The 25,041-nt window shown below is 39.7% G+C and overlaps 1 protein-coding gene across 5 annotated transcripts in view; it reads left to right on the plus strand.

The window, feature by feature from the left end:
* The window catches only part of FAM13C (family with sequence similarity 13 member C), a 127,534-nt gene that overhangs the window by 87,248 nt on the left and 15,245 nt on the right, over positions 1-25,041 (plus strand). For all 5 annotated transcript variants that reach the window (XM_037497961.2, XM_037497958.2, XM_037497959.2 and 2 more), the window contains 4 exons: positions 10,864-11,074; positions 18,606-18,744; positions 23,359-23,440; positions 24,753-24,961. In XM_037497961.2, the coding sequence (XP_037353858.1) occupies positions 10,864-11,074; positions 18,606-18,744; positions 23,359-23,440; positions 24,753-24,961 (641 nt within the window). The remainder of the gene's footprint in view (positions 1-10,863; positions 11,075-18,605; positions 18,745-23,358; positions 23,441-24,752; positions 24,962-25,041) is intronic.

Raw genomic sequence — 25,041 nt, forward strand, 5'->3', positions numbered from 1 at the left:
GCTTGTTATCCCCAGATTAGGATGAGGAAATAAGTTTGGAGAGTCACGTAACTTGCGAAAGGACGGGCTGCTACTGAATGGTGGGGGTTGGGAGGAAAAGGGAGGAGTGGTGCATTTTCCTCAGTAGGACTCCATAAACTACGTGCTTCAACACTATGCTACTTGCCATCAAGCCTACATAGTATATCTCCATTGCTTTACTATTCTGGAATTTAAAATTAAATTCATAGCCATCCTATATACACTGGACATTATGTATATTATACATAGAGTGAAAATGATTTTCTTATCCACTCCTGACTTTTTCACATTAAAGAGATCTAGATTTAGAATTGATTAACTTATGACAGCCTTTTTGTCCTACAATCACTTCAACTCCTCTGGTCTAAATTATTTCTAGGCCCCTGTACCTTTCTTGACATGAATTTACCTGACCTACATGATAGAATCAAACAGAATTTTTTTTTAACTATAAGCACAGGTATTACAGTTTTATAATGTGTTACCAATGGGAAACTTGGACAAATGTACAAGGGATCTTTCTTTATTTTTTTAAAGATTCAATTTATTTATGCATACAAGAGCTGGGATACAGGCCAGAGGTGGGGGGGGGGGGCACAGTGAGAGGATTCACCAGAGACAGAGTAGGGAACAGAAAAGGCAGATTGACCAAAGTACCCTGCTGAGGGGAGCAGCGGGAGGTCTGCTGCACCATGTTTGTTGTTCCCTGGCCAGCTGGGGGTCGAGCTCCTGCTACAGAGGCTGTGGACAGCTTCATAGGTAGCGTCTTAACCCCTTGCACCACCAGGGAGGGCCACAGGGATTTTTCTGTATAATTTCTTACTACTACATGTGAAACTACAATGATCTCAATAAAATGAATTAGACTTGAAAATACAGGCACAAGATTTATTTAGAAAACAGTCAAAAAATATTATGTTTGTAAGATTGTTTTTCAAACTCTACCTAGAAATGCATGCTCTTGGCGCTTTTGGTCAGATCACTGTTTTCTATAAGGTTTTCCAAATTCTATTCCTTATCAAATTAGTTGTTTAGTGCTTATTATTAAGAATTGATAGATGAATTTTTCTCCTGTTGCATTGCCTACTGAGTCACAATGAAGGTCATCTACCACTATGGAGCCACCTTATGGTCTGTGACTTCTGTGGTTGCTTAATGTTTTACTGTTTGAAAAATATCAACATCATCTGCAAACTCAGGCTCACAACTCTACTTCCTCTTCAATGTCATTTTGAAATGTAAAATAAGATTACTACAGGATCCATTTGCAAGGATTAGTACTGGCATATTCGTCATAAGAACACTAATTCAACCCTGCCCTTTGCTGCATATTGTTAAGTGAACTTTGTATTGATTGCAAAACATTTAGTCTAATCATCATTTGGTTTTGTTTTTAAACAACTTTTTGTATGGAAACCATGCCATAAACTCTTGAAAACACAAATAAATTGTATTAACTGGCTCTGCCTTGTTTAGAAACATAGCTCTTTGTAGAACTTGATATGCTAGTTGGGCAATCTTGGATAGTTTATGTGACCTATCTCTACCTCAGTTTTCTTTTCTTCAAAATAGAGGAAAAGATAGTATTTGCTTTTAAGGTTCTGGTGAGAGGGACATAGCATATTATATGTGAGGCTCTTAGCATATCACCTGTGGTAAATGCTCAATAAATGTCAACTATCATTATTTAAAAAGCTGGGTTTCCTTACCATATCCAAAGCTTCTGTTGCCTTTCCTTCAGTTGATATTGTTTACCTTTGTTTTTAAATATCTACTCTATCATAATTACTAAACTACTTTCAAGGTATAGAAATGACATTTAGTACTGTTCATTCTGTAGATCATCTCAAGATCCTTGCATGTGATTGACATTATACTAGTTCCCTTAAGCAAAAGGTATTTTATAATAATAGTCTATAAAGCTGGTGGTCAGATAATTACCTCCTATTAAAATTAAAACTACATTTGTTACCATAAAATCTATCCTGTGCTAAACCTATGACATTACTTGGCTGGAAAAGATCTTTATAGTTAATAATTTTTCTATGATGTTTTTATAATCATCTTCATAGTCTTTGAAAAGAGGGAATATCACATTAACCCCTTGTTTTCTAAAGAAAGGATTCTGAAATTATAATATGATGTAATTATCCAACTACTAGCTTAATAGACTATTGCTGTTATAAATACCTTTTGCTTATCAAAAAAGATAAACTCATGCCATTCTCAGCAACATGGATGGAGCTAGAAGAAATTATGCTCAGTGAAATAAGCCAGAAGGAAAAAGAAACATATCAGATGGTTTCACTTATACGAGGTATATAGGGGAGCCAAATAAGACATCAGTGTAAAAAAATAATAACAATACCAAACACAACAAAACAAAAAACAGAATTATAAATCAGAGACATCCTGTGGGGAGGAGGAGGGAGAGGAATCAGGGGAAGGGAAGGAGGAGCACAGGGGACTGAGGTGATGGTGCCCGGGTGCATTGGTGAAGGAAACTCTATGGGGACTATACCTGAGGGGATGGGAGGAAGCAAATATTTTTAAAAAATGAACAATGATATAAAAAATAATAAAAAAATACCTTTTGCTTAAGTGAACTAGTGTAATAGCAAGTGACATCTCAGACCAGAACCCAGGCTTTTAACCAATAGAATTAAAGTTGTGGGCATGTGGTTTTAATTAAGACTTTATTTCAAAACACAGTTTTAGGGTTATAGGAACTTGGGCAGAGAGTAGAGTGAGTTCTCATGCATTCCTTTTCCCTGTGCATAGATTCCCACTTATTATGGTCATTTAAAAATCTTTGTTTATTTTGTTTTACTGACATTGGATAAGCCGAATAAAGATTGAGCTCCTATTGTAGTTTGAAATTCCCTTCTGTAGTCTTCCTGTTTACATTGTATATTTAATTTTCCTTCTGCTCTGCAAAATGTATCTACTCATAAATTAAGCTCCCTTTTGAAATGGCTTTTGTTATCTGACTAGCAGACTTCTGTCAGCTGTACAGGGAGGTGATCAATTGTGCAGGAATTGATTAGAACACCTAGAGCGTCCTTTAGGCTGAAAAATGCTGAGAATCACAGTACTAGCTCTCTCTTTATACCAAGGGGATGTATCTGAATCCTGTACAGGATCACAGATGACGCTTGCTCCACGACTGAGGCAGAGTTCTGTATTCTTAGCATTTGGCTTCACTTTTATGATAAGGGGAGGGGAAAGGGTATTTTCAGAGGTTAGCTACTACTCACTGTCTATTTCCCTTGCTTGTTTCTCAGCTGATTTTTTGTCAATGTGTATATATAAAAAGGAATAAATCTCAATTCTTTCCCTTTTTCTTCTGATTATTCAGATAATCTTGTAGATTTGTCTATAAGATTGTTGCTTTTTTCCCCCCAGATTGGATTTCTGGCTTGGTGCTTCCAAAAATATGAATTATCCTTGCCTCAGATGTTCAACTGCAAAACAATACAAAGAAAAGATTTCTTCCTTTTCCCAATACGGCAAGCTCACCTGTCCTCAGTGTGAGTGATGTTACTGTAGCCCACTGAACAGCTCTGATCTAGGGTGGAGATCACAGACAGCTGAAGGCCTCAGGTCTGAGGAGTTTACCCCCACTGCACGAACTTAACCTTTGTCATCCTGCCTTGCCTTTCTTCTCACCCACCCCCTCCACCATGGTGTCTTTCTGTTTTTCTTCTGCTCCCACAGCTTTCTGGCTGCTTCTCTTTCTCACCCACTACCTAGCTGCTTTGTCTTCCTGTCTCCATTCAATCTAGTGGTCTTTACGTCCTCCTTTTTCACCCTTTGGAATCATCCTTTGCTAAGAATCCTTTGTTAGTTGCCACAGACCAGCCCAGCAGCGGCGGGGAGATTGAGGCAGTCTCCGGGATTGAGCGAGAACGAGCACGAGGTGGTCAAAGGATTCGGGCGGAAGAGAAAGAAAGAAATGACACCCAGACACACTCTAAGGGAGTGAAAATCTGAGCGTAATTTGCTGGAATCAACCTTCTCTTTTTATACATCTTTTTACCATTACATAAGATTATTTTTCACAGTATGTGGTTAATCATACATCAAATTATTACATGCAGTGAAACATAACAAAAAACAATATGCACCATTTCTAGATTTCAATCATGTACAATCGTCAATAAATCAAGTACATACCGAGACCTCAGCAAGAGGTCTCCTTCATCCTAAACCATTTTTGACCCTCAGGTCTTTGTTATTAACCTTAGTTTAAACATTGATTCAACTATTAATTTTCCATCTTCATTGTGTATTATTTATATACTATAACATAGATATTTCTTTACTATTACTTATAACTTGTTCTGTTGTTTAAATTTACTATTATAAAATCACAACAACTATTTTTCTTGATTAAATTCTCAAGCATTTTCTGTAAGTAGTCAAACCAGTTTAAAGTAGCAACTGGGCAGTGAAGCACAAAGCTATTGAACTGTAAGTTAAAGATTAGCGGTGTGGTCTCAGCAAACTGGGCAGTGTTAGCTGGAATACAATGGCATTGCTCTATAGCAGCCATTTTCTTATAAGGCCTGAGAAGGGGTTTTTATGAATCCCCTCGGGGACTGCGCCTGTCTTAGGTTGTCAGGAGTCGCAGACACATGTGCAGCCAGTGCCTTCTGTAGTCTGCCCCCAATCTTACCCGTCATTGGCTGTCCAGTCCATCGCACAGGGGAAGGGGGTCTTATGTACTCTGACTTTATGTGTCTGAGTTACAGCCACCCTTTGTCCAGCATACTCACTGGCGTTCAGCAGCAGGAGCTGCCACAGGGGCAGATGCTGCCGCAGTGGCAGAGGCTGCCACAGTTAGTTTTGGTGTGAAATGGAAGCATATTTAAGGTATTTATTGAATTTTACCTAGACACAAATTTATTGAATTCTTTCCTTTCCCAATACAACAGACCTTTGTGTATCTCACAGGTTACCTATGCTCAGCATGGGTCATGTTACCTTGACCCACAGTACAGATCTGATTTAGGGTAGAGTTCACTGAAAAGTTGGGTGAGTTAAAACTGTTTTCACCTCCCAGAATTATATTGTAACAAGCATTTTAGCTAAATGACATTGTGATTTTACTTTGGTTGGGCCTCTGTTGCTGTGACCTTTTTTTTAAAACCGGAAGTCATTTATTCTTTGCAGATATATAAAGGCAATGAAAATACTAATCAAATTTTTGGAATGTGTATGTAAGTTACTATTGGACTTTTAAAATAATCAATGACAACATACCATGAAGACTTAATATTTATTTATTTCTGCAATTTAAATGTTTTATTTACTTGGTAAAAAATGTTGCATATGTTAAGTATAATGGCAAAAACTATGCTAACATTATCCTCTTGTAATTTTCTAGGGAACAGTAATGATGGGATTAAATTTACTTTTAGATCTACTTTGAAACCTGGATCTGTATTTACAGACAGAAACCTAACAGATTTTAGCCAAAAATGTATAGGCAAGGAATAGGTTTAGATCTGAGGGGAGGTTTCTTGATCCATGTAGCTTTTGGTTTTCAGAAAGAGTTTTGGAATTGCTCAGTGCTCAACTAACCAAGGATCCTAATCTATTGCCTTTCATTTTCACTGAATTTCATTGATTCTCTCAAAGTAAGTTGAGGTTCGTTGCTCTACTTTCTACTCAGAAGCAGGGTGGGGGGAACTGCTTCTAAAACAGATTCTAGTTAGCTGATCTTGTGAGCTCCCCAACCATACATATCCAGGGCATGTTGGACAATCTCTACCTGGATGACCAAAAATGTCTCTTAACTCAGTGCATCGGAACTGAGCTTACCTTTCTTCCCATAGCTGGCTCCCTTCCTAAGTTCCCTAACTAGGTCAGAGATACCAGCATAAATACAAAGCTACAATTAACAATTATTGATAGACTTTATATTCCCCTCAGCACTGTCCTAAGCATGAGGGTCCTTATCTTGTTTAATCCTCCCCACAATTTATGAAGTAGATACTAGTATCCTTCTCACCTAAAACAGGACATGGCATTCAGTAGATGGTCAATAACATTGTTGAATAATGGATGAATGAATTTCCATGTGACAGATGAGAGCACTGATACTGAAAAAGATTAGTTTGTCCACGTCACACATCAGTGGGGCCTGAATCTAGGTGTTTCTGAGACTGTAGCACATGTTTTGATTCATGTTGGTAAACTACCTCTTGGAATTGGCAGGGTGTCTGTCTTAATGCCTGTTTTCACAAAATAGTTTCCTACCCCTCAAGCTCCCTAATATTTCAGGTGCCCATCCACAGAAGCTGGCATGCAGAAGCCTGCTTGGAGTGCCTACCTCTCCCCACTTAGTTTCTCATTATTGATGCCAACCTGACTTTTTCCTCATCTGCCCTCATTCCTACCCTGCCCATGCTACATTGGCCATGTCATGTCTTGCCTCACAGTGGTCTCTCCTCAAGCAAGCTCATCTATTTCCCCAGCTTAGTTACCGGGATCACTTCAGGCTTATTCATGTCTGTTCTTTTGTGACCCCATAGCTAACCTCTTAGTCAAAAATACTTAAAACCAAACCCATCTTGTATCCACCACATGATTGTTGGTTGCGTTTTATTTTTGTTTTCACAGCTTCTTTTGTGTGTGTCACTATTAAACTTTCCGTTACCTGTCCAGATAGGGAGGCTGAGAACTCTGAGACTTGAGCTTCATTGGAATCACAACAGGCTTTTGGCTCATTTCATTTTTAAAATCAACAAAGGCTGATGTTTGACTTTTTGGATGTTGAATGCCACTTAGGAGTCTACTATGATGTCAAACGCAAGCAAAACTTAAGTCCATAAGACGGTGGCTATTTATTACTCAGATTTCAGCAGTCCAGCTCAAGTAGTGATACTTATTTAAATATTGAATTGCTTTAAAAATTCACATCAGAAGATATCATTTTCAATATAACTGACTTATTTAACAGCCATAGTGCAGCATCTGCTTCTGCCTAGAGGTATAGCGAGCTCAGAAGTGGTCTCATGGCCTCACACACCAAGGATGATGAATATTTCTCTTCTGTGTATTCCCTACTGCTCATTGAGTGACTGTGGGAAACCCTCGTAAGCTCCTAGGGCCAGAGATGTGCCATGGGCCCTGGGCAAGCCCTCTTTGGGTGGAGTTCACACAGTCGTACCACTTTCCCTACTAAATTTAAAGTGAATATCCTATTACTACCAGTCTCATATAGTTGTTATGAAGATGAAATACAAGTATAAACCCTGAGGACATAGTGAACCAGTCCATAAATATTAGATATGATAGATGATTATTATTACTTTCTGTCCTATCAGTCCTTATTTATAAATATAGGGGGGGTATATTGTTTCTCATTTTCCACAGTAACCCCACAGGGACTCTAGTGTGGTTGGTGCTCGTAAGCAAAGATGTTTTATTTCCTTATTTGATTATAATAATTATTAAAATGAGGTTTTCATGATTACCGTGTTTAGTAGTTTTTATACTCCATCTTAGTGTTTCACCAAATATGCTATACAAAGGAAGCACAGGTGATCATTTTTGTTTTAATAGCAATTTATGGTAATGTGCTTTAGTTAAAAAATGTAGTATCAAATTCATGATTTCTTGGCCACCTTGCCTAGAATGGAACTGAAATTAAACTAAATTGAAGTGTATCTATCCATATATATATTAATAAATATATGTAGAAAATATATAAACTTATACATATGATATACTTGTTTGCTGTACATATATGTACATATTTTTTTAAAAATAGGTCTATGCAAAATAGATATGGCAAAATTTGTAAAAAGGTCGTTTCCTTTTATCCTCACAGCCTTGTGAGGCTGTCACTATTATTCTTACCATTTTACTGATGAAGAAATTGAAGTCTAGAAAGATCCATTGTTTCTGAATTGCCTCTTGTTCAGTGATAGACCTAGGATTCCGTCTCACAGCCTTTGCTCTCTAGAGTGCTGAGCTGGCATTGTTTCTTACTTGCCCTCTCAAGAATGCTTTTTCTTTTTCTTTTTTCCAAATTTTTATATTAATTTTTATTTTCCTTGCCATAAAACTAAGACATTTGTTACAGAAATTTTAGCAAATACAAAAAGGAAGAGGGAGAACAATTTTTTTTTTGTTGTGGTAAGAACACAGTATGAGATGCACCCTCTTAACCTTTTCAGTGTAGAACACTGTTTCATTAACTACAGGTACAATATTGTACTGCAGTGTCCTTTTACTTCTCTGTCGCAGCCCTGTAAGACTGGGACACTGACAGAGGCCAGGGAGTTCTCTTGAGCTCTACAGGAAAGTTTAGGCACGCATGACTCCTTGGTTCCCTTCCTCTCAAACATACTGGGCACATGAGAGCTCCTGGCAAGCTGCCTCTTCCTTTGGAAAAAAAAAGTCTTGTGCCCCCAGGGAACCATCAAAAGCCACCGGAGGTCAATATTGCTTCTCCCTGTCTGGGAGCAGGGTCTGTCCAAGGTGGCCTGGGCTCTGTTCCCAGTGTGGCAGCAAGGACGGCTGGCTCTGAAACTCACCGGCCTGTTCTGATCAAGAATGTCAGTAATTCTGTCTGTTCAAATGCACACACACACATAACACGTTTCTGTTGATTTAATTCAACCACTTAATTCAGATGGTGAGTTTGGATAAAGAACTGGAGAGCTACCAAATTACTGGGTTTTGACTGTTGGTTTTCACTTGGTTGCATTGGGATCATTCTAGCTTACTGCTTCTGTCAGTGGTGAATTGGGGGTGAAGAGGGGCCAGGATGTTAATTAGGCAGCACTGGTAAATTATGGGAGCACCCACAGAAAACAGATGCCATGTAAGTGGAGGTTTGCAGTGCACTGCACACTACTGTAAGGTAGGTCCTGTGAGTCTGTGAAGTGGTCTCGTAGTGGTCTGTGATTCTGTGAAGTTAGATCTTTGGACTCTGTGGGTTTCAGAAACTGAACTCTTTCCTCACCTCCTCTTCAGTCAGGTGGCCAGGAACCAAAGTGCCTCCTTTCTGGCATTGAAAATCAGCTCCAGCGGATTCACATTCATTTTGACCTGGGGCCATAGCTGAGCTGAAGGGTTTAAGGCCTCAGATCTTTCCTATTTCTACATAAATATCCTCTTCCCAGGTGCTTGCTAAGGATTCTTTTCTTCATCATTCTTCCCAAAAGATACTGCCAAGAAACAGGTAACATGAATTAATCCATTTCTTCTTAGAGCCTACTGGTTTAAGAAAAAGACATGGATGAGGAACCCAGACACAGCCTAGTCAATTTGGAAGGTGATTGTTACTTTATTTGTGACTGGTTAGTTAATAGCTCTTGTTCCTGTTACTCCTGAGGGCGGCTGCCACAGTGTTTCCTGGATTATTATTCATAGCAAGGGTGTTGCTGTGGGGAGCTGTCTGTCACTCCAGCACACCTGGCTGGGGCACGAGGCAGTGACATTCATCTGGTTCCAACTCTTCCCCAGTCACCACCCCATGCTGCCTGACTAGTCTCAACCACTGACAGAAGTGCTGTCCCTGAGCTTTAGAGGCACAATAGGAGGCGTAACCTACCCTCCCAGTCTGCAACCCAAAAGGGAAGAAGTCAACTGAAAACACATAGGGACCAAATCAGGCCTTTGATGTTACACAAAGCAAATTGCATTTCAAGCTCTAGAGAACACGAGCCATTGTAAACCTGATTACAATTCATCCGGTACCCAATTATGATAAATGTTTATTTTGGAAAAGTAGATGTGAGTATTTCTAGATTATGTTTGTCCACCCAGAAAACCAGTTTTCCTCTTACTTTAGGGGTAAGAGAAAGCCTAGGGTTGTCTTGACTTGTCTTCTGGAAAAAAATTGAGGAAGGACTGTTTTGGCTGCCTCTTGAATAAGTGCAGAGCTTTAGGACGGAGAGACCCTTACCTAGTCCACCCTGACTCCCTGTCCTCATGGTACTCACTCTGCTGCCCACACCTGTACCACAGGGGTGCCCACCTTCTGGACAGACCCTGGGTTGGGGAGCTAAGAGCTGATTTTTAAGAGGAATCAGCATAATGAGAATTAGGCACAAAGCCAGCCGCCTAGCTGGGCAGAGGGTTTGGAGCAGGTTTTGTTTATATTTTCTGTTTTTGTTCAAAATAGAATGCTATGTGAAGTTTGAATCATTCCTAATTCTACCATGCTTTGAAGTTACTATGTAGCCTCTTTGACCTTGCGGTGTAATTGTTGTTACATATAAACGTGTTCTTTTTTATATAAAATGGAATCATTAGTTTTGTTTTGAAATCTATGCTTTTCATTGAGCCTGTTGTGAACACCATTCCATTTTGATAAGCAGAGTTCTCCATCATTTTTAATGACTGCTGAATAATTTTCTCTCTGGGGACTCCTCTCCCCTCTTTTCCTTCCCACTCCACTGGCAATTCTGTTATCCATTTTCTTCCTCATAATCTGTCATCTTTTGCTTCAGCTCCATTTTATTGTTTTCTTTTTATCTGCTCTTATATTTTGTAACAAACCCTTGAACAAATGCCAGTGGCATTGAATAAACACAAGATTTTGGTGGTTTGGGGCTCTGCTGACTTATAACTCATACTAAAATAGTTTATATTTCCGTTTTGTTGTTGATGTTGTTAGTGGTAGTAGCTTTGTAATATTTTCTATCCAGGTTCTGTGAGAACAAACATGACACTATTTTGAAAGCTTTCCGTATTCCCGGAAAGAAGCAATGACAAAGAGGCCAGACACTATAATAAATGTTTATGATATTTATTTAGAAACATGACAGTCTCAAGCCCTCTGTCACTTCTAAGTCTTGATGATTTATCTTGTTTCCTCAGACCCTGCTCCCGACCACAGGGATGGGCAGAATGAAGCAGACAGCGTGCCAGAAGACCTCCAGTCTGTTGGGACCAGCAGGCTGCTCTATCACATCACTGATGGTGACAACCCGCTCCTGTCACCACGGTGCTCCATCTTCAGCCAAAGCCAGAGATTCAACTTAGATCCAGAATCAGCCCCTTCTCCGCCCAGTACTCAACAGTTTATGATGTAAGCAAGCCTTGTTTTGCTATTATCTTCATTTCACACAGCCTTTCAAATACTACATTTATAAACTACAGTGAAGCATGTATCTGAAATAGTGCAAACTTGCCTACCAAATGCATTTGTGAGACCTGAATAGGTCAGTGGCAAAACTCAGTGTACAGTAGTTGGGAATGCTGTTTCCACCCCTCCTGTGTCAGTAGAAAATGCTCATGAGATACAGGCTACTCAAGAGTTCACATGTTTGAACATTTTTGATGAAATGACCAGAGTCCTGATTAGTATATGGACCTGCAGATATCATTCTTTTTTTTTTTTTTTTTTTTAAATATTAAATTTTATTTTTATATTCCCCCATACAATTGCAAACGCCCCATTCTGACCCCAATCCTTCCCTCCCGCCCCCACCCCCCAAAAAGTGTCTCTGGTTCATAGTTTTTTGTTGATTTTGATTCTCACTTTCTTATATTCATTTTCCTGGTCCCTTATTTAAGTTTTCTAGATTCCTGCTATGAGTGAGACCATCCGGTATTTTTCTTTTTCTTTTTGGCTTATTTCGCTGAGCATGATCCCTTCCAGTGCCATCCATGTTGCTGCAAATTGCATGTGTTTATCTTTTTTGAATGCTGAGTAATATTCCATGGTATATATGTACCACATCTTCTTGATCCAGTCATCTATTTTTGGGCATTTGGGTTGTTTCCAAAGCTTAGCTATTGTAAACAGTGCTGCTATAAACATAGGAGTGCAGGTGCTCTTTGGAATTGATGTTTCTGTGTCCTTTGGGTAAATACCTAGGAGTGGAATTGCTGGATCATATGGAAGCTCTATGTTTAGTAGGTCCAGAAATCTCCACACAGCTCTCCATAATGGTTGGACCAGTTTGCACTCCCACCAACAGTGCACAAGAGTTCCTTTTTCTCCACATCCTCGCCAACATTTGTTGTTGCTAGTTTTTTTAATATGTGCCATTCTCACTGGTGTGAGATGGTATCTCATGGTAGTTTTGATTTGCATTTCCCTGATTACAAGTGATGTTGAACATTTTTTCATATGTCTGTTGGCCATTTGCATTTCCTCTTCAGAGAAGTTTCTTTTTAGCTCTTCTGCCCATTTTTTGACTGGATTATTTTCTTTGTTGTTGCTGAGTCTCATCAGCTCTTTGCAGATTTTTGTGATCAGTCCTTTATCATTAGTGTTGGGTGCAAAAATGTTCTCCCAGTTGGTGGGGTTTCTCTTTGTTTTTGTTATTGTCTCTTTTGCTGTGCAGAAGCTCTTTAATTTGATGTAGTCCCAGCTGTTTATCTTTCTCTTCACTATCACTGCTTTGGGTGATGTGTCTGTAAAGATGTCTTTGATGTGCAAATCCCGTAGTGTTTCGCCTATATTTCCTTCTATGTATTTTATGGTTTCAGGTCTTATGTCTAGTTCTTTAATCCATTTTGAGTTGATTTTTGTGTATGGTGTGAGGTAGTGGTCAAGCTTCATTCTTTTGCATGTAGCGACCCAGTTTTCCCAGCACCATTTATTGAACAAACTTTCTTTGCTCCAATGCATAGTCTTTGCTCCTTTGTCAAAGATTAGTTGACCATAAATCTGTGGGTTTATTTCTGGATTTTCTATTCGATTCCATTGGTCTGTATGTCTGTTCTTGTGCCAATACCATGCAGTTTTGATGATTATGGCTTTGTAGTATAGTTTGAAGACTGGGAGTGTGATGCCTCCATTTCCTTCTTTTTTTTTCAGTAGAGCTTTGGCTATTCGGGGTTTTTGGTGATTCCATATGAATTTCATCAATAATTGTTCTATTTCTTTGAAGAATGCCATTGAGATTTTGATTGGAATAGCATTGAATCTGTATATTGCTTTTGGTAGGATGGCCATTTTAATAATGTTTATTCTTCCAATCCATGAGCAGGGGATGTCTTTCCATTTCTTTGTGTCTTCTTCTATTTCTTTTAACAGTGTTTTATAGTTTTCTTTGTATAGGTCCTTTACCTCTTTTGTTAGATTTATTCCAAATATTTGATTTTTTTGTTTCGATAATAAAAGGGGTGGTTTTTTTGATTTCTTCTTCTTCAGATTTATTGTTTGTGTATAGGAAGGCTACTGACTTTTGCGTGTTGATTTTGTATCCTGCCACTTTACTGAATTGATTGATGAGTTGAATTAGTTTTTCTGTGGAGATTTTGGGGTTCTCTGTGTATATTATCATATCATCTGCAAATAGTGATAGTTTGACTTCTTCTTTTCCTATTTGGATTCCTTGGATGTCTTTCTCTTGTCTTATTGCTCTGGCTAGGACTTCCAGTATTATATTGAAAAGCAGTGGTGAGAGTGGACATCCTTGTCTTGTTCCAGATCTTAATGGAATTGCTTTCAGCTTTTCACCATTGAGAATGATACTGGCTGTTGGCTTGTCATAGATGGCCTTTATGATGTTGAGGTATGTTCCTTGTATCCCAAGAATTTCAAGGGCTTTTATCATGAATGGGTGTTGCACTTTGTCGAAAGCTTTCTCAGCATCTATTGATATTATCATATGGTTTTTATATTTCTTTTTGTTGATGTGTTGGATAACGTTGATTGATTTTCTGATGTTAAACCATCCTTGTGTCCCTGGAATGAATCCAACTTGGTCGTGGTGAATTATCTTATGGATACATTGTTGGATTCTGATAGCTAAAATTTTATTGAGGATTTTTGCATCAGTGTTCATTAGGGAGATTGGCCTGTAGTTTTCCTTTTTTGTGTTGTCCTTGTTCGGTTTTGGTATTAGTGTAATGTTGGCTTCATAGAACGTGTTGGTATTGTCCCTTCCTTCTCAATTTTTTGGAAGAGTTTGTGAAGGATAGGCACTAATTCGTCTCTGAATGTTTGGTAGAATTCATTTGTAAATCCATCAGGTCCTGGGCTTTTGTTTTTGGGGAGGTTTTTGATTACCATTTCAATTTCGCTGCTTGAAATTGGTCTGTTTAGGTGTTCTATTTCTTCTTTATCTAGCTTTGGGTGATTGTAGAGTTGTAGGAATTTGTCCATCTCCTCTAGATTGTTGAACTTGTTTCCATATAACTGTTCATAGTAGTTACTGATTATTCTTTTGATTTCTGCTGTGTCCGTTGTGATTTCTCCTCTTTCATTTATGATTCTGTGTATTTGTGCTTTCTCCCTTTTTTCCTTTGTGAGCCTGGCTAGGGGTTTGTCTATTTTATTTATTTTTTCAAAGAACCAGCTCTTGGTTTCATTGATCTTTTGGATTGTTTTTTTAGTTTCAATTTCATTTATTTCTGCTTTGGTTTTTATTATTTCTTTTCTTCTACTGGTTCTGGGGTTTTTTTGTTGTTCTTTTTCTAGATCTTTGAGCTTCGAGATTAGGTTGTTTCTTTGAGTTTTCTTGTTTTTTGATGTGAGCTTCTATTGCTATATATTTTCCTCTTATTACTGCTTTTGCTGCATCCCATACATTTAGGATATTGGTGTCCTCCTTGTCATTCAATTCAAAGAATTTTTTAATTTCTTCTTTGATCTCCTCGTTAGTCCAGTGGTCTTCCAGTAGTGTGGCTTTTAATCTCCATGAGGTAGGATAGTTCCTTGCCTTCTTTTTATGATTTATTTCTAGTTTGATGCCTTCGTGGTCAGAAAAGATGGTTGGTATGATTTCAATCTTGGTGTATCTGTTGATGTTTGTCTTGTGCCCCAGTATGTGATCGATCCTGGAGAATGATCCGTGTGCGCTTGAGAAAAATGTGTACTCCTCCGTTTTTTTGGGTTTAGTGTTCTATAGATGTCTGTTAAGCCCAAATGCTCTAGGTCCTTATTTAGAGCTTTAGTTTCTTTACTTATTTTTTGTCTTGTTGATCTATCCATTGTTGATAGTGGTGTGTTGAAGTCTCCCACTACATATGTGTTTTCTCTGATGTCTGTTTTCAGAGAGGACAACAGTTGTCTGATATATTTTGGTGCTCTTTCGTTTGGTGAGTATATGTTAATGAGTGTTATTTCTTCTTGAAGTATTGTCCCCTTAATCATAATGTAGTGACCATTGGGGTCTCTTTTTATTTTTTTGAGTTTGAAGTCTGTTTTATCTGATATAAGTATAGCTGTCCTGCTTTCTTTTTTGGCCCATTTGCTTGTAGGATTGTTTTCCATACTTTGACTTTGAGCCTATTTTTATCTTTTGTAGCTAAATGTGTTTCCTGGAGACAGTAAAAGGTTGGGTTTTGTTTCTTAATCCAGGCTGCAACTCTGTGTCTTTTTATTGAAGAGTTTAGTCCATTTACATTTAGAGTTAATATTGATATGTTAGCATCTGTATTTGCCATTATGTTTGTCTTTCCTTTGATTTTATTTATTCTTTTAATAACTTTTTTTTTTTTTTTGGTCTTCTTTCGTTGTTATTCGTCCCTCTGAGGTTCTGGCTTTAGGATTCCTTGTAGTATTTTTTGGAGTGGGGGTTTAGTCGCAATGAAATTCCGGAGTTTCTCTTTGTCTGGGAAGGTCCATATTCTTTCTTCATGGAGGAAAGAGAGCTTTGCGGGATAGAGTATTCTTGGTTGGCATCTGTTTTCTTGGAGTCTGTTGACTATGTCCCTCCACTCTCTCCTTGCCCGTAGTGTTTCTTCAGAGAAGTCTGATGTCAGCCTGATTGGTTTTCCTTTGAATGTTATCTGTTTCTTCCCTCTTGTCAGCTTCATTATTTTTTCCTTGTCCTGGATTCTTGGGAGCTTTACTATTATGTGTCTTGCTGTGTTTTTCTTTCGTCGTGGAAGTTTGGTGTTCTTCTTGCTTCTTGTATATCAATTTTCAGCTCCTTCTTCTCATTTGGGAAGTTCTCTTCAATTATATCTCTTGAATATTTTATCTGTTCCTACATCTCTCTCCTCTCCTTCTGGAATTCCTATAACTCTTATATTTCTTTCCTCATGGAGTCAGATAGTTCCCGAAGTCTTTCTTCATTCTTTTTCCTTCGTACTTCTCTTTCCTTTTCTGTTTTGGTTCTTTTTATTTCTGTGTCTTCAAGATTACTTATTCGTTCTTCCATTTCATCTATTCTGCTTTCATTGCTTTTCCCAGAGTTCTTTAGTTCCTCCATTAATTCTTTGATCTCCTGCATTTCTCTTACTTCCCTCTTTAGGGACTCAATTTCCTTCTTCTGATCTATCACTTTTTAATCATGGCAATTTTAAATTCTCTTTCTGGAAGGCTCAGAAGTTCTTCCAAGTTGCTGTCGTTGCAATCTGGGGAGTGGTTTTCTTTTTGTGGTGTGCTTCTTTCCTGAGGAGTTTTTAGGTTGCGTGTGGTTCTTCTACTCCCTACTGTCTGTTTTCTAATTTGTCGTATGCGTTGGGACACTGTGTTGCTCGGACTGACTGACATCTTGGGTGAACTTCTCCGCTCCCCTCTGGCTCTTCCAGGAGCCATCTCTGTCTTCTGGGGGAGCTTTCTGCTGGTTTTAGGCAGTTTTTACTGAAGAAATGTCCCTGTTCTCAAATGGCGAAGCGGATGCAGTCCCTGCGCCTCCGGTTTCAGGCACACTCTTCTGCGCACCCAGTCTGCCCCAGACGTGGGTGCCTGCTCCCTCTGTGGGCTCAGACTGCTGATCGGAAGGGGCCTGGCATGGAATAACTTCCCGGCTGGCCACTGGGTCCTCCAGAAACCTTCTGCCCTTTTCAAGCAGTCTTAAGAAATGTCCTGTTTTATAGGGTGTTAGTGACTTTTTTTTTTCCTGGTCGCTAGGTGGCGCCAGAGATCTCTCCTATTGTCCTTGGGGGGCTGTTTTTCGCCTCCCCCCACCCCGTGGGACAGAGAACAGAGCGGGAATGGTAGGGTACACCTCAACAGCTTTGGGGTGCTGTGTCTGCCTTGTGCCCCACCGTCGTGGAGAAACCACGCCCCGAATTTTCATGCCCCGGGTCTCAGTTCAAAGCCCTCAGTTCCAGGACGCGGGCTGTAGCCCAGTTCAGTGGCGCGGGAATGGTGCCTTTTGCACAGCTCCCGTGCCTGGGCGCCTGGTTCCTGCTCACTCAGGGAGGGACCTTCACCTCAGTGAGGACCTCCGTGTGTCTCCCGCAAGCCTAGGTCGTCTCCCCACAAGCCTAGGTCGCAGGCGCAGGGACCTGGGCAGCCGAGATCCAGGTCTGCACTTGCTTTTCAAGCTCCCCGAGCGCGCTGCTTTCCCGCGCAGGCTTACTGGCAGCCCGGGCTGTGTGCGCGTCTCCCGGGGTCTTTGTTCTTCTCTAATGGCGCCCGGAGCCGTTCGCTCACCGCCGCGGCGGATCCTGCAGGGTTCGCCTCAGCTCCCGTTCACGGGGTGTGGTGGCTGCAATAGTTCCTTTCCACTCACAGTCCCGCTTGCTGCGTCGTTTGTTCTTGTGGGCCGTTTTGGTTTGTTGTTTCCTCCTCTCTGCCGGTCGGAGAGTGCCGCCTCTGTGGGCGGGGAGGGGAGCAGGGTTCTGCGCTTCCCTCCCTTCTAGTCCTCTTTTATGGCCAGTTTCTTCTTCGGGCAGTTCGCTGGCGTCACCCGTTTATCTTCCGTGTCCCAGTTCTCACTGGGACCTGCCGCTTTTCCTCCCTATTCACTTTTTTTAATGGGAGATCTTACTCGCAGCGTCTCCTTGCCGCCATGTTGCTCCGCCCCCCCAGATATCATTCTTGATGAGCTCAATATACTTTCTGTTTTTAGCCCCAGTAAACAGATTTTTGCTGTACTTGGGAGCTGGTCACCTTAGTTTCTTAGATTTGAGAAGAGTAGTAGTTTTCAATTGCTGCTCCATCTCACCAAAAGGTGTGGATGTATATGTTCTTTTCCTTTAAAGTTTCACGAATAATTTTGATCTATAGCTAAATGAGATTGCTTTGGCAAAAAAATATGTGTGGGGAATTCCTAGTTTCCCCTTGATAGCTAGGTCCTACTGCTATTCATGAATTTATCTAAATCTGGGCTCTTGGACTACTGATGGACCTGAGGGAGTTAGTGAATTATTGCTAATGCTTATAAAGTGTGTGTCATGTGAGGAGGTGTACACATTGTGAAGAGGCTCTTTTATGTCAAGATCCCCAGAGGCTCTTTTATGTCATCAGATCCCCAGAGGCTCTTTTATGTCATCAGATCCCCAGAGGCTCTTTCATGTCAAGAAAAACTTATTAGTCATCTAAATTTTCCTTGCAGATGTTGGTAGTTCATGCAACCCATTGATGAAATCACCATAACAGGGTTGTCTGTTTTCAGTCCTAAATTGATTTCTCCCAAGATTTAACTAGTGCATTTCCTGTGCTAATACTCTGGTATTTATATGCCAAAATCCCTGAGGACATCTGTCCAATTGGAGTTCTGTGAACAGTGGGTCTCCATTGATGAACAGATACTACTGTAGTTGACTCCTAACATCTCTGAAAGTCTAGGAAGCTTGGTTTATAGACCAAATGTCTCCAGACTTCTCTGAAAATCTAGGGAGCTTGGTTTGTCATCCAGCAGCAGTGTTCACTGCTGGAAGATGATTATTTTTGATGAATCTTCCCCTCCCTATGATCATCATAGGCCCAGAAGTTCTTCACGGTGCAGCTGTGGTGATGGCAAGGAGCCACAGACCATTACTCAACTCACCAAGCATATCCAGAGCCTCAAACGGAAAATTCGGAAATTTGAAGAAAAATTTGAACAAGAAAAGAAATACCGGGTAAGGAGCTGGAGTTCGAATACAACAGAGGATTGTGTCAGATACTAAGTGTGTGGGCTTTTCTGTCCTTTTTTGGGTACCCCTCTGTGCCAGTGGACAGCTCTGTTTGATCAGCAAACTAGGATCTGTCATGAATTGAGAGCCCATCCTGGCCTGTCTTGTTATCTCACAGCAGGTCAGTGGATCACCAGTAAGGTATAACCTAGTGACGGTTTACAGCTCTTATTTCCAAACTGATTATTGATTCCCATTTTCTCACCAAGAAATTTTACCTTCACTAGTGTTTCCTAGGACCAACTTTGGAAAACTTTTAAATGATGGCCTTCATTTTTTTCTTTTGCTCTCTAATAACCCTCTAATAAGAACCAATTAAAGACCCAAAGGCAGAATCTCTAATTGTGGAACAGAATGAGGGAGAGAGTTTTTTTCAACACTAAAGTACTTCCTTTTGATGGATGAGGTCCTCCCAGTGACATCGGTTCAGGTCACTCATAAGAACAAATCCTGATCCGTCCTTCCATCAGTTTTTGTGCTGTTGTGCGGAAGCTCTTATTGTCTTATTTAAGACCAATATAGAGTCAGAGGTAAGTGTCCTCATGACCAATGTTAGTTTTATTTATTTTCTCTAATGGTGACCATGGCATAGAGAAAAAATATATTCATGTAGAATTGCACAAAGATATCAGGTCTTTGGCAGAGGGCCCAGAACAGCTTGTTATTAGAATCAAAGAGAACAAGGAATAATGTCTCATACATCTTGAAATATTTAAAGGCTCACAAAGCACTTGGTATAGCGGCAATTGGCAGGTCTGTATGAGTGTGGGATAAGTTTTCGAGAGGGAGGTGAGAGTGGGTAATAGTCTACTCTCCCGTTCTTCCTGTTTGTGTTTTCCACTAAAAGAGGGGTTTTAAGTGTTGCAAAATGGAAGATGTATCATATTGGTTTTCAAGACAACCTCCAAATTTTTGAAGATTCTTGTCTTCCTTTCATTAGGCAGTCACCAAATTTGGGTAATTTATTATAGGTGGGACGGTGTTCCACCCAGGACTTCAGAAAAGGAAACGCATACTTGGCAAAGATTTGTAACTGTCTAAGGTAGTTGTGTCCTATCAGCTCAGGCTTGGGCTGGTAGATTAAAGATGAGCAGGTTTTTCAGAGAAAGAATGGAAGTAAAATTTATTAATATCCACATTTTGAAAACTCCAGATAGCCAAGAGAAGTTGATTTTCTCTGTGTGCCAGTGGAATCTTACTGCATCAGTGATGCTCTCACATTTGCAACTGCAGAGCAGCATCTATGGGCTCCATTCCCAGTACCTGTCAATTATTTCTTAACTGGCACTTCTGGAATCAGACTGATCTGGATTTGAATCCAGTTGTCACTAAGGAACTTGTGACTGTGGATTGTTTAAACTTTATATTTCTGAGTCTCAATGGGAGTCAATATTAGTAGATCTTTCTGAAATTGGTGATTATTAAATGAGGGAGTGCATGTATAATGCTTATTCCCATGTTTAGAGATGATTGACTTTAGAATCTGAGTGGTATTTGAATAGGATATTCTGCGGCAGTCTCTGTCTTGCCAGAAAATTATACATACTAATTTTCCATTGGACTTTTCTATTTGTAGCCACAGACCCTGGATTATTTCTCTCAGTTATAGCAGTCTCCTGGCAGTTGGCTATTTTGGAAGAGAATTTCTCCTGGAACCTTTTGCCCTTGTCCAGAGAAGCTTTAGTGCCAGAGCAGACACATGCCCGCACACTGAAACACTCATACATGTAGACAGATGGATTCAGGAACAACAGGGGAAGAAAGCTTCATGGTCACTGCAGCCTCAGAATGTATAAAAGTCTGGTGTGATCAGAACCTTCTGTGTTTCAGGAAACAGGGCTTCCCCTTGCCCTTCCTGTCAGAGTGCCAGGCTGTGGTTAGAGGTTTGATATGCCAATGACCTTTAATTGGTTATTGTGTTTAAGACTCTCCTTCCTGGCAGCCTAACTGTGGAACTAATGGCACCCACTGCTAATTTTTAAATCCACACTCCATCTGGGCCTCTGTGATAGTCTGATGCTTATGTACTACTTACCTCTTTCCCTCTGTTTTTGAATGCAACCACTTCACATTTCTGTCCAAACCATGTTTTTCCATACAATTGATTTTATATTTAACTATAGTTAGATTAATGGACATTGAAAAGTGAGATGGCCCAATTCATGGAATTAGAGAATGTTAGAATTGGAAGGGATCAGCCAGTCTTATTTCTTTTTTGACCATGAGAGAAACTGAGGTCCAGAGAAGGGAAGTGACTTCATTAGGATCATACAGCAAAGGATCATTTAGCTAAGAAAACAACTCGGGTCTTTTCATTCCTAATCAAGAAATCTTTGTGGCGTACCATAAATTTGGTCCAGTTTTGCCATCGGTTATGTGACTCAGGCGCCCATTTTTACTGCATTGAACAAAATCTACACTGTAATTTATGGGTGTGTGGCCCTTGGGGTCTATTAAACAGAAATATTTCTGTTCTGAAGTTATAAAGCTTGAAGATCCATAGCTAGTATATGAAAACTTTTCATGTGGCTTGAGAGCTGCCATCCTTGTGAGCTGGACTTAACCTTGTTTGAAAGCTCCCCTAAGAGTAGGGAAATAAAAAAAATCACTTCATAAAATTCAGCCTTAAATTTCTCCTAAGTCATATTGGCAATGGTGAAGATGAATTTCATTGGTACTCATAGGATTAGGATCTCAGTTTGGGTATTTTTCTAAAACAGTATTTCAAAAGATGGTATGATATATGACATGTGGCATATATCCAGTGAAAAAGATGTGTTCCAGAGAACAAGATTTATTTTCAGATCAGAGCAGAGAATTCTGTGATGATTTTGAGATACCAAATGTAAAACACTGACTGTCCATATAACAAGACTGTTACCAAGAGCCAGAATAGTAGACCAGACCATGCATAGTGCGTCCGTCATTCCAGCATCCCCTGGGTAGGCCCAGGCTAGCTGTTTGGGAGGCACACCCATGCGTCACTGTCCGCATTCCTGAAACGAGGGTTTCCCTAGTGGAAATCATAATATCTTGTCTGAGTGTCTCTAGGACAAAGAACACTCTTTATTTTCCTTCATTCTTCTTTTCCATCAGAATTTTAAAATGTATTGTTTTTATATCACTCTAGAAGCAACGGAATCTTGCCTTATGCTTCACAAAAAACAAATCTAATCCCAAGGGCAATTAAAAATCCTTTCATATAAACACTACATTTTGTTTTGAACTTGAGAGGAACACATTCCTCTTCCTATTCCTCTTTCTCACTAACAACCTGCTGACATCATATGAATTTACAGGATCTTGAAAGAAATGTGGCAGAGCCACTGGACTTGGTCACTAACAAAGCACACATTTTCTGGCTGTTATTATAATGTTTATAATCATATCATCTTGAGCATACACTTTAGAGTATGCTCAATTCAAAGGAATCAGTAGTTTTCTTGAACCTGCACTAATGTGGCCTTGATTCATTTAAGAAAGTTTGTTACTGATTTATGGGGATATACTTGCCACTTGTTCCTAGGTTTGTTTTTTTTTTTTTTTCAATAGAAAATCTACTTTTATGCTCTGAGAATAAATACAGAAATCAAGGTGAAACATTTATGTGAGCAGTCATGTCCTTCTAAAATAAAAATTATATATTCTTATTGCTATAGCCAAGTGTAATTAACTACTTGACAGAACCTACATACCCTTCCACATCTGTTGTCAGTGTAGACATAATCAATATTCCTTTGTATACTACACTACTACGATCTTCTGTACTGCCAGTAAAAATAACAATAATATTAGTTTTTCTAGCTAATATATCTAGAGAGTTTAGCATGTGTGTGGACTGCTTTTCTATGTTTTACATATATTAATTTATCTCACACTGGGAGTTGCTATATTACAGTCTTCACTTGATAGATGAGACGGAGAGAGAGAAGCTAAATAACATGCCTAAGGTCACACACATGATTAAGTTTTATTTTAATGCTAATCCAGTAGGGTATTGAAACAGTGCAAGGAGATCTGGGTATTCCCCAGACATACTGAGTTCTCAAGACTTTTGTCAGATTTTCAAGATCCTGGGATAGCCTTTCTTTAGTATGGAGGGAATGACGATAGCAATTAATCTTCCAGTTTTCCCCAGACAGGTTATGGTCATAAACCTTGTATGTGAGCAGAGGCAAGGGAGCAAGTGCAGGTTCATATCAGTGCAGTCATCTACACTAATGCCAAGAATGTCCTGGAAATGAGGTGCGAGGTGCTCAAAGGTCAATGAGGTTTAGGCTTTGAGGGCACTAGCATAGTCAGGGCTATGTTAAAAATGCTGTTTGCCTGTTGTGTTTATAAACATTGCCCATGACAAGATGACAGTGGGGAGGTGGTCAAGAATATTTGCTCTATTTTTCAGAAGCATCTACATCAGCTGGGGTTTTAATGCCTGAATTTCTCTCCAAGTTATATATGTGCCTGAATTATCTTTGTGTGCTTTGATTGTTACAATTTTGTTTTTACTTTATTCTCTCTCTCCTTTTCTCTCTTCCACCCCCACGTTTCTTCCCTTTACAGCCTTCACATGTTGACAAGACATCTGATCCTGAAGTCCTGAAATGGATGAATGATTTAGCTAAAGGTCGTAAACAACTCAAAGGTAAATGCCTTTTCTAAGGAAGAGAGCAGTTAAAATAGTGAAAATGTTCTCTAGAGTATTTTTGATTCTTTGCCACATGTGTCCCTTTTAGCACTATTTTCTGCCTAGATTGGAGGTCCCATTTTGATATAAAGGATCCTGGGTTCCCTTCATTATTTAGTAAACTTTTGAAGAAAAGGATTGAGGAACTCCCAACTTGCCAGTGGAATGATTCACTACAGCATCAGGAACATTTCAACAAGTAGAGCATTAATTTCCCTGGGTTCTGGATTCTTGGATGTCAAAAACACAAGTGGCCTGAGCAATCATTTAATACTCCATGTACCCCATCACATAGATGAGGACTTATGCCCAGACAGAGGGAAAGATTACATAACTAGGAGGTGGTGATCTAGATATAAAACTCCATCTTTTGCCTCCTAATCCAGGGTTACTTCTCTTCTGGAGATTAATTAACTCAGAAGCTCAATTAAAAAGACTGGTTGCTTACCAATAAAAATTTATTTTCCTCTCTCCAAACTCACATTTCAATATATGTCTATGTACATAGAGACTTGGGAGTTTTTCCACATTTCTAGAAGGATGATGATTAAGGAACTGGAAGGGAATGTTAATTCACTGGTATAGCTTTGTAATAATGTAGCAGGTTTATAAAATGAGCAGTGTTTAAATATCACACCAATGTATAAATGATTTCACTCAAATGACCAGTGCCCTAGCATATTCTGAAATGTAATTCCCTTAAAAGTCCCCAATGACTTTTTTATTTTTAATTTTGTTGGCTTCTATAAAGCCACATTGCAATAATGCTTAATCTTGGATTTTAAAAACTGGCATTAGACAAAATTGTGAAATCTGTCCAAATGGGACTAGCATTCCTATCTCCTCTTTCCTATTCTTCCTGTATTTTCTCAGAAGTACTTGCCTTTTCACAGAGGCTCCTAAAGACTGCAAAACTTTCAAAGCTCAAGTGAATAAATCTTTGAGTGTAGACTTTCTGGTTGCAGGTGGAAATTTCAGTGCCAGGTAGCAGTGGTCTTCCTCCATAATTTCTGCTCCAAAATCTTAACCACTGAGTTACTCCCACACATGATCCTCCTCCTCCATGATTCTCAGCCTCTAGAGCCTCTGTTTCCACACCTGTTTATCCTGGTTACTAAGGCTGCCATTGCCCCATGGAAAGTCATCATTAGCTGTGTTCATTTCTACTGACTTGACCTCAGGGGAGAGGATTCCTGAAAGGAATAATTCTCTGCTTGTACTAAGATCAGTGAATTCTTCATGCTCATGGTAACTCATGCCTTTCTCCTAGAACTAAAGCTGAAGCTGTCAGAAGAACAAGGGAGTGCTGCCAAAGGCCCACCTAGAAACCTATCCTGTGAGCAACCCACAGTGCCCAGAGAGAATGGGAAGCCTGAAGCTGTGGGCCCTGAGCCAAACTCCTCTGGAGAGGAGACTGCAGACATGGTGTTGACATGCGTGAAGAAGAGAGAACAGCTTCCCTGTCAGGAGGATTCTAAGGTACCTCACCAGAGGGCCCAGTACTCCACACACTGCCAGAGATTGTGGTTTTGACCAATTTGTCAGAGTAATCTGGTGTG

Source organism: Talpa occidentalis, unplaced genomic scaffold (genome assembly GCF_014898055.3).
Source record: "Talpa occidentalis isolate TD23 unplaced genomic scaffold, MPIMG_talOcc4v2.1 talOcc4.8, whole genome shotgun sequence".
Classification (NCBI taxonomy): domain Eukaryota; kingdom Metazoa; phylum Chordata; class Mammalia; order Eulipotyphla; family Talpidae; genus Talpa; species Talpa occidentalis.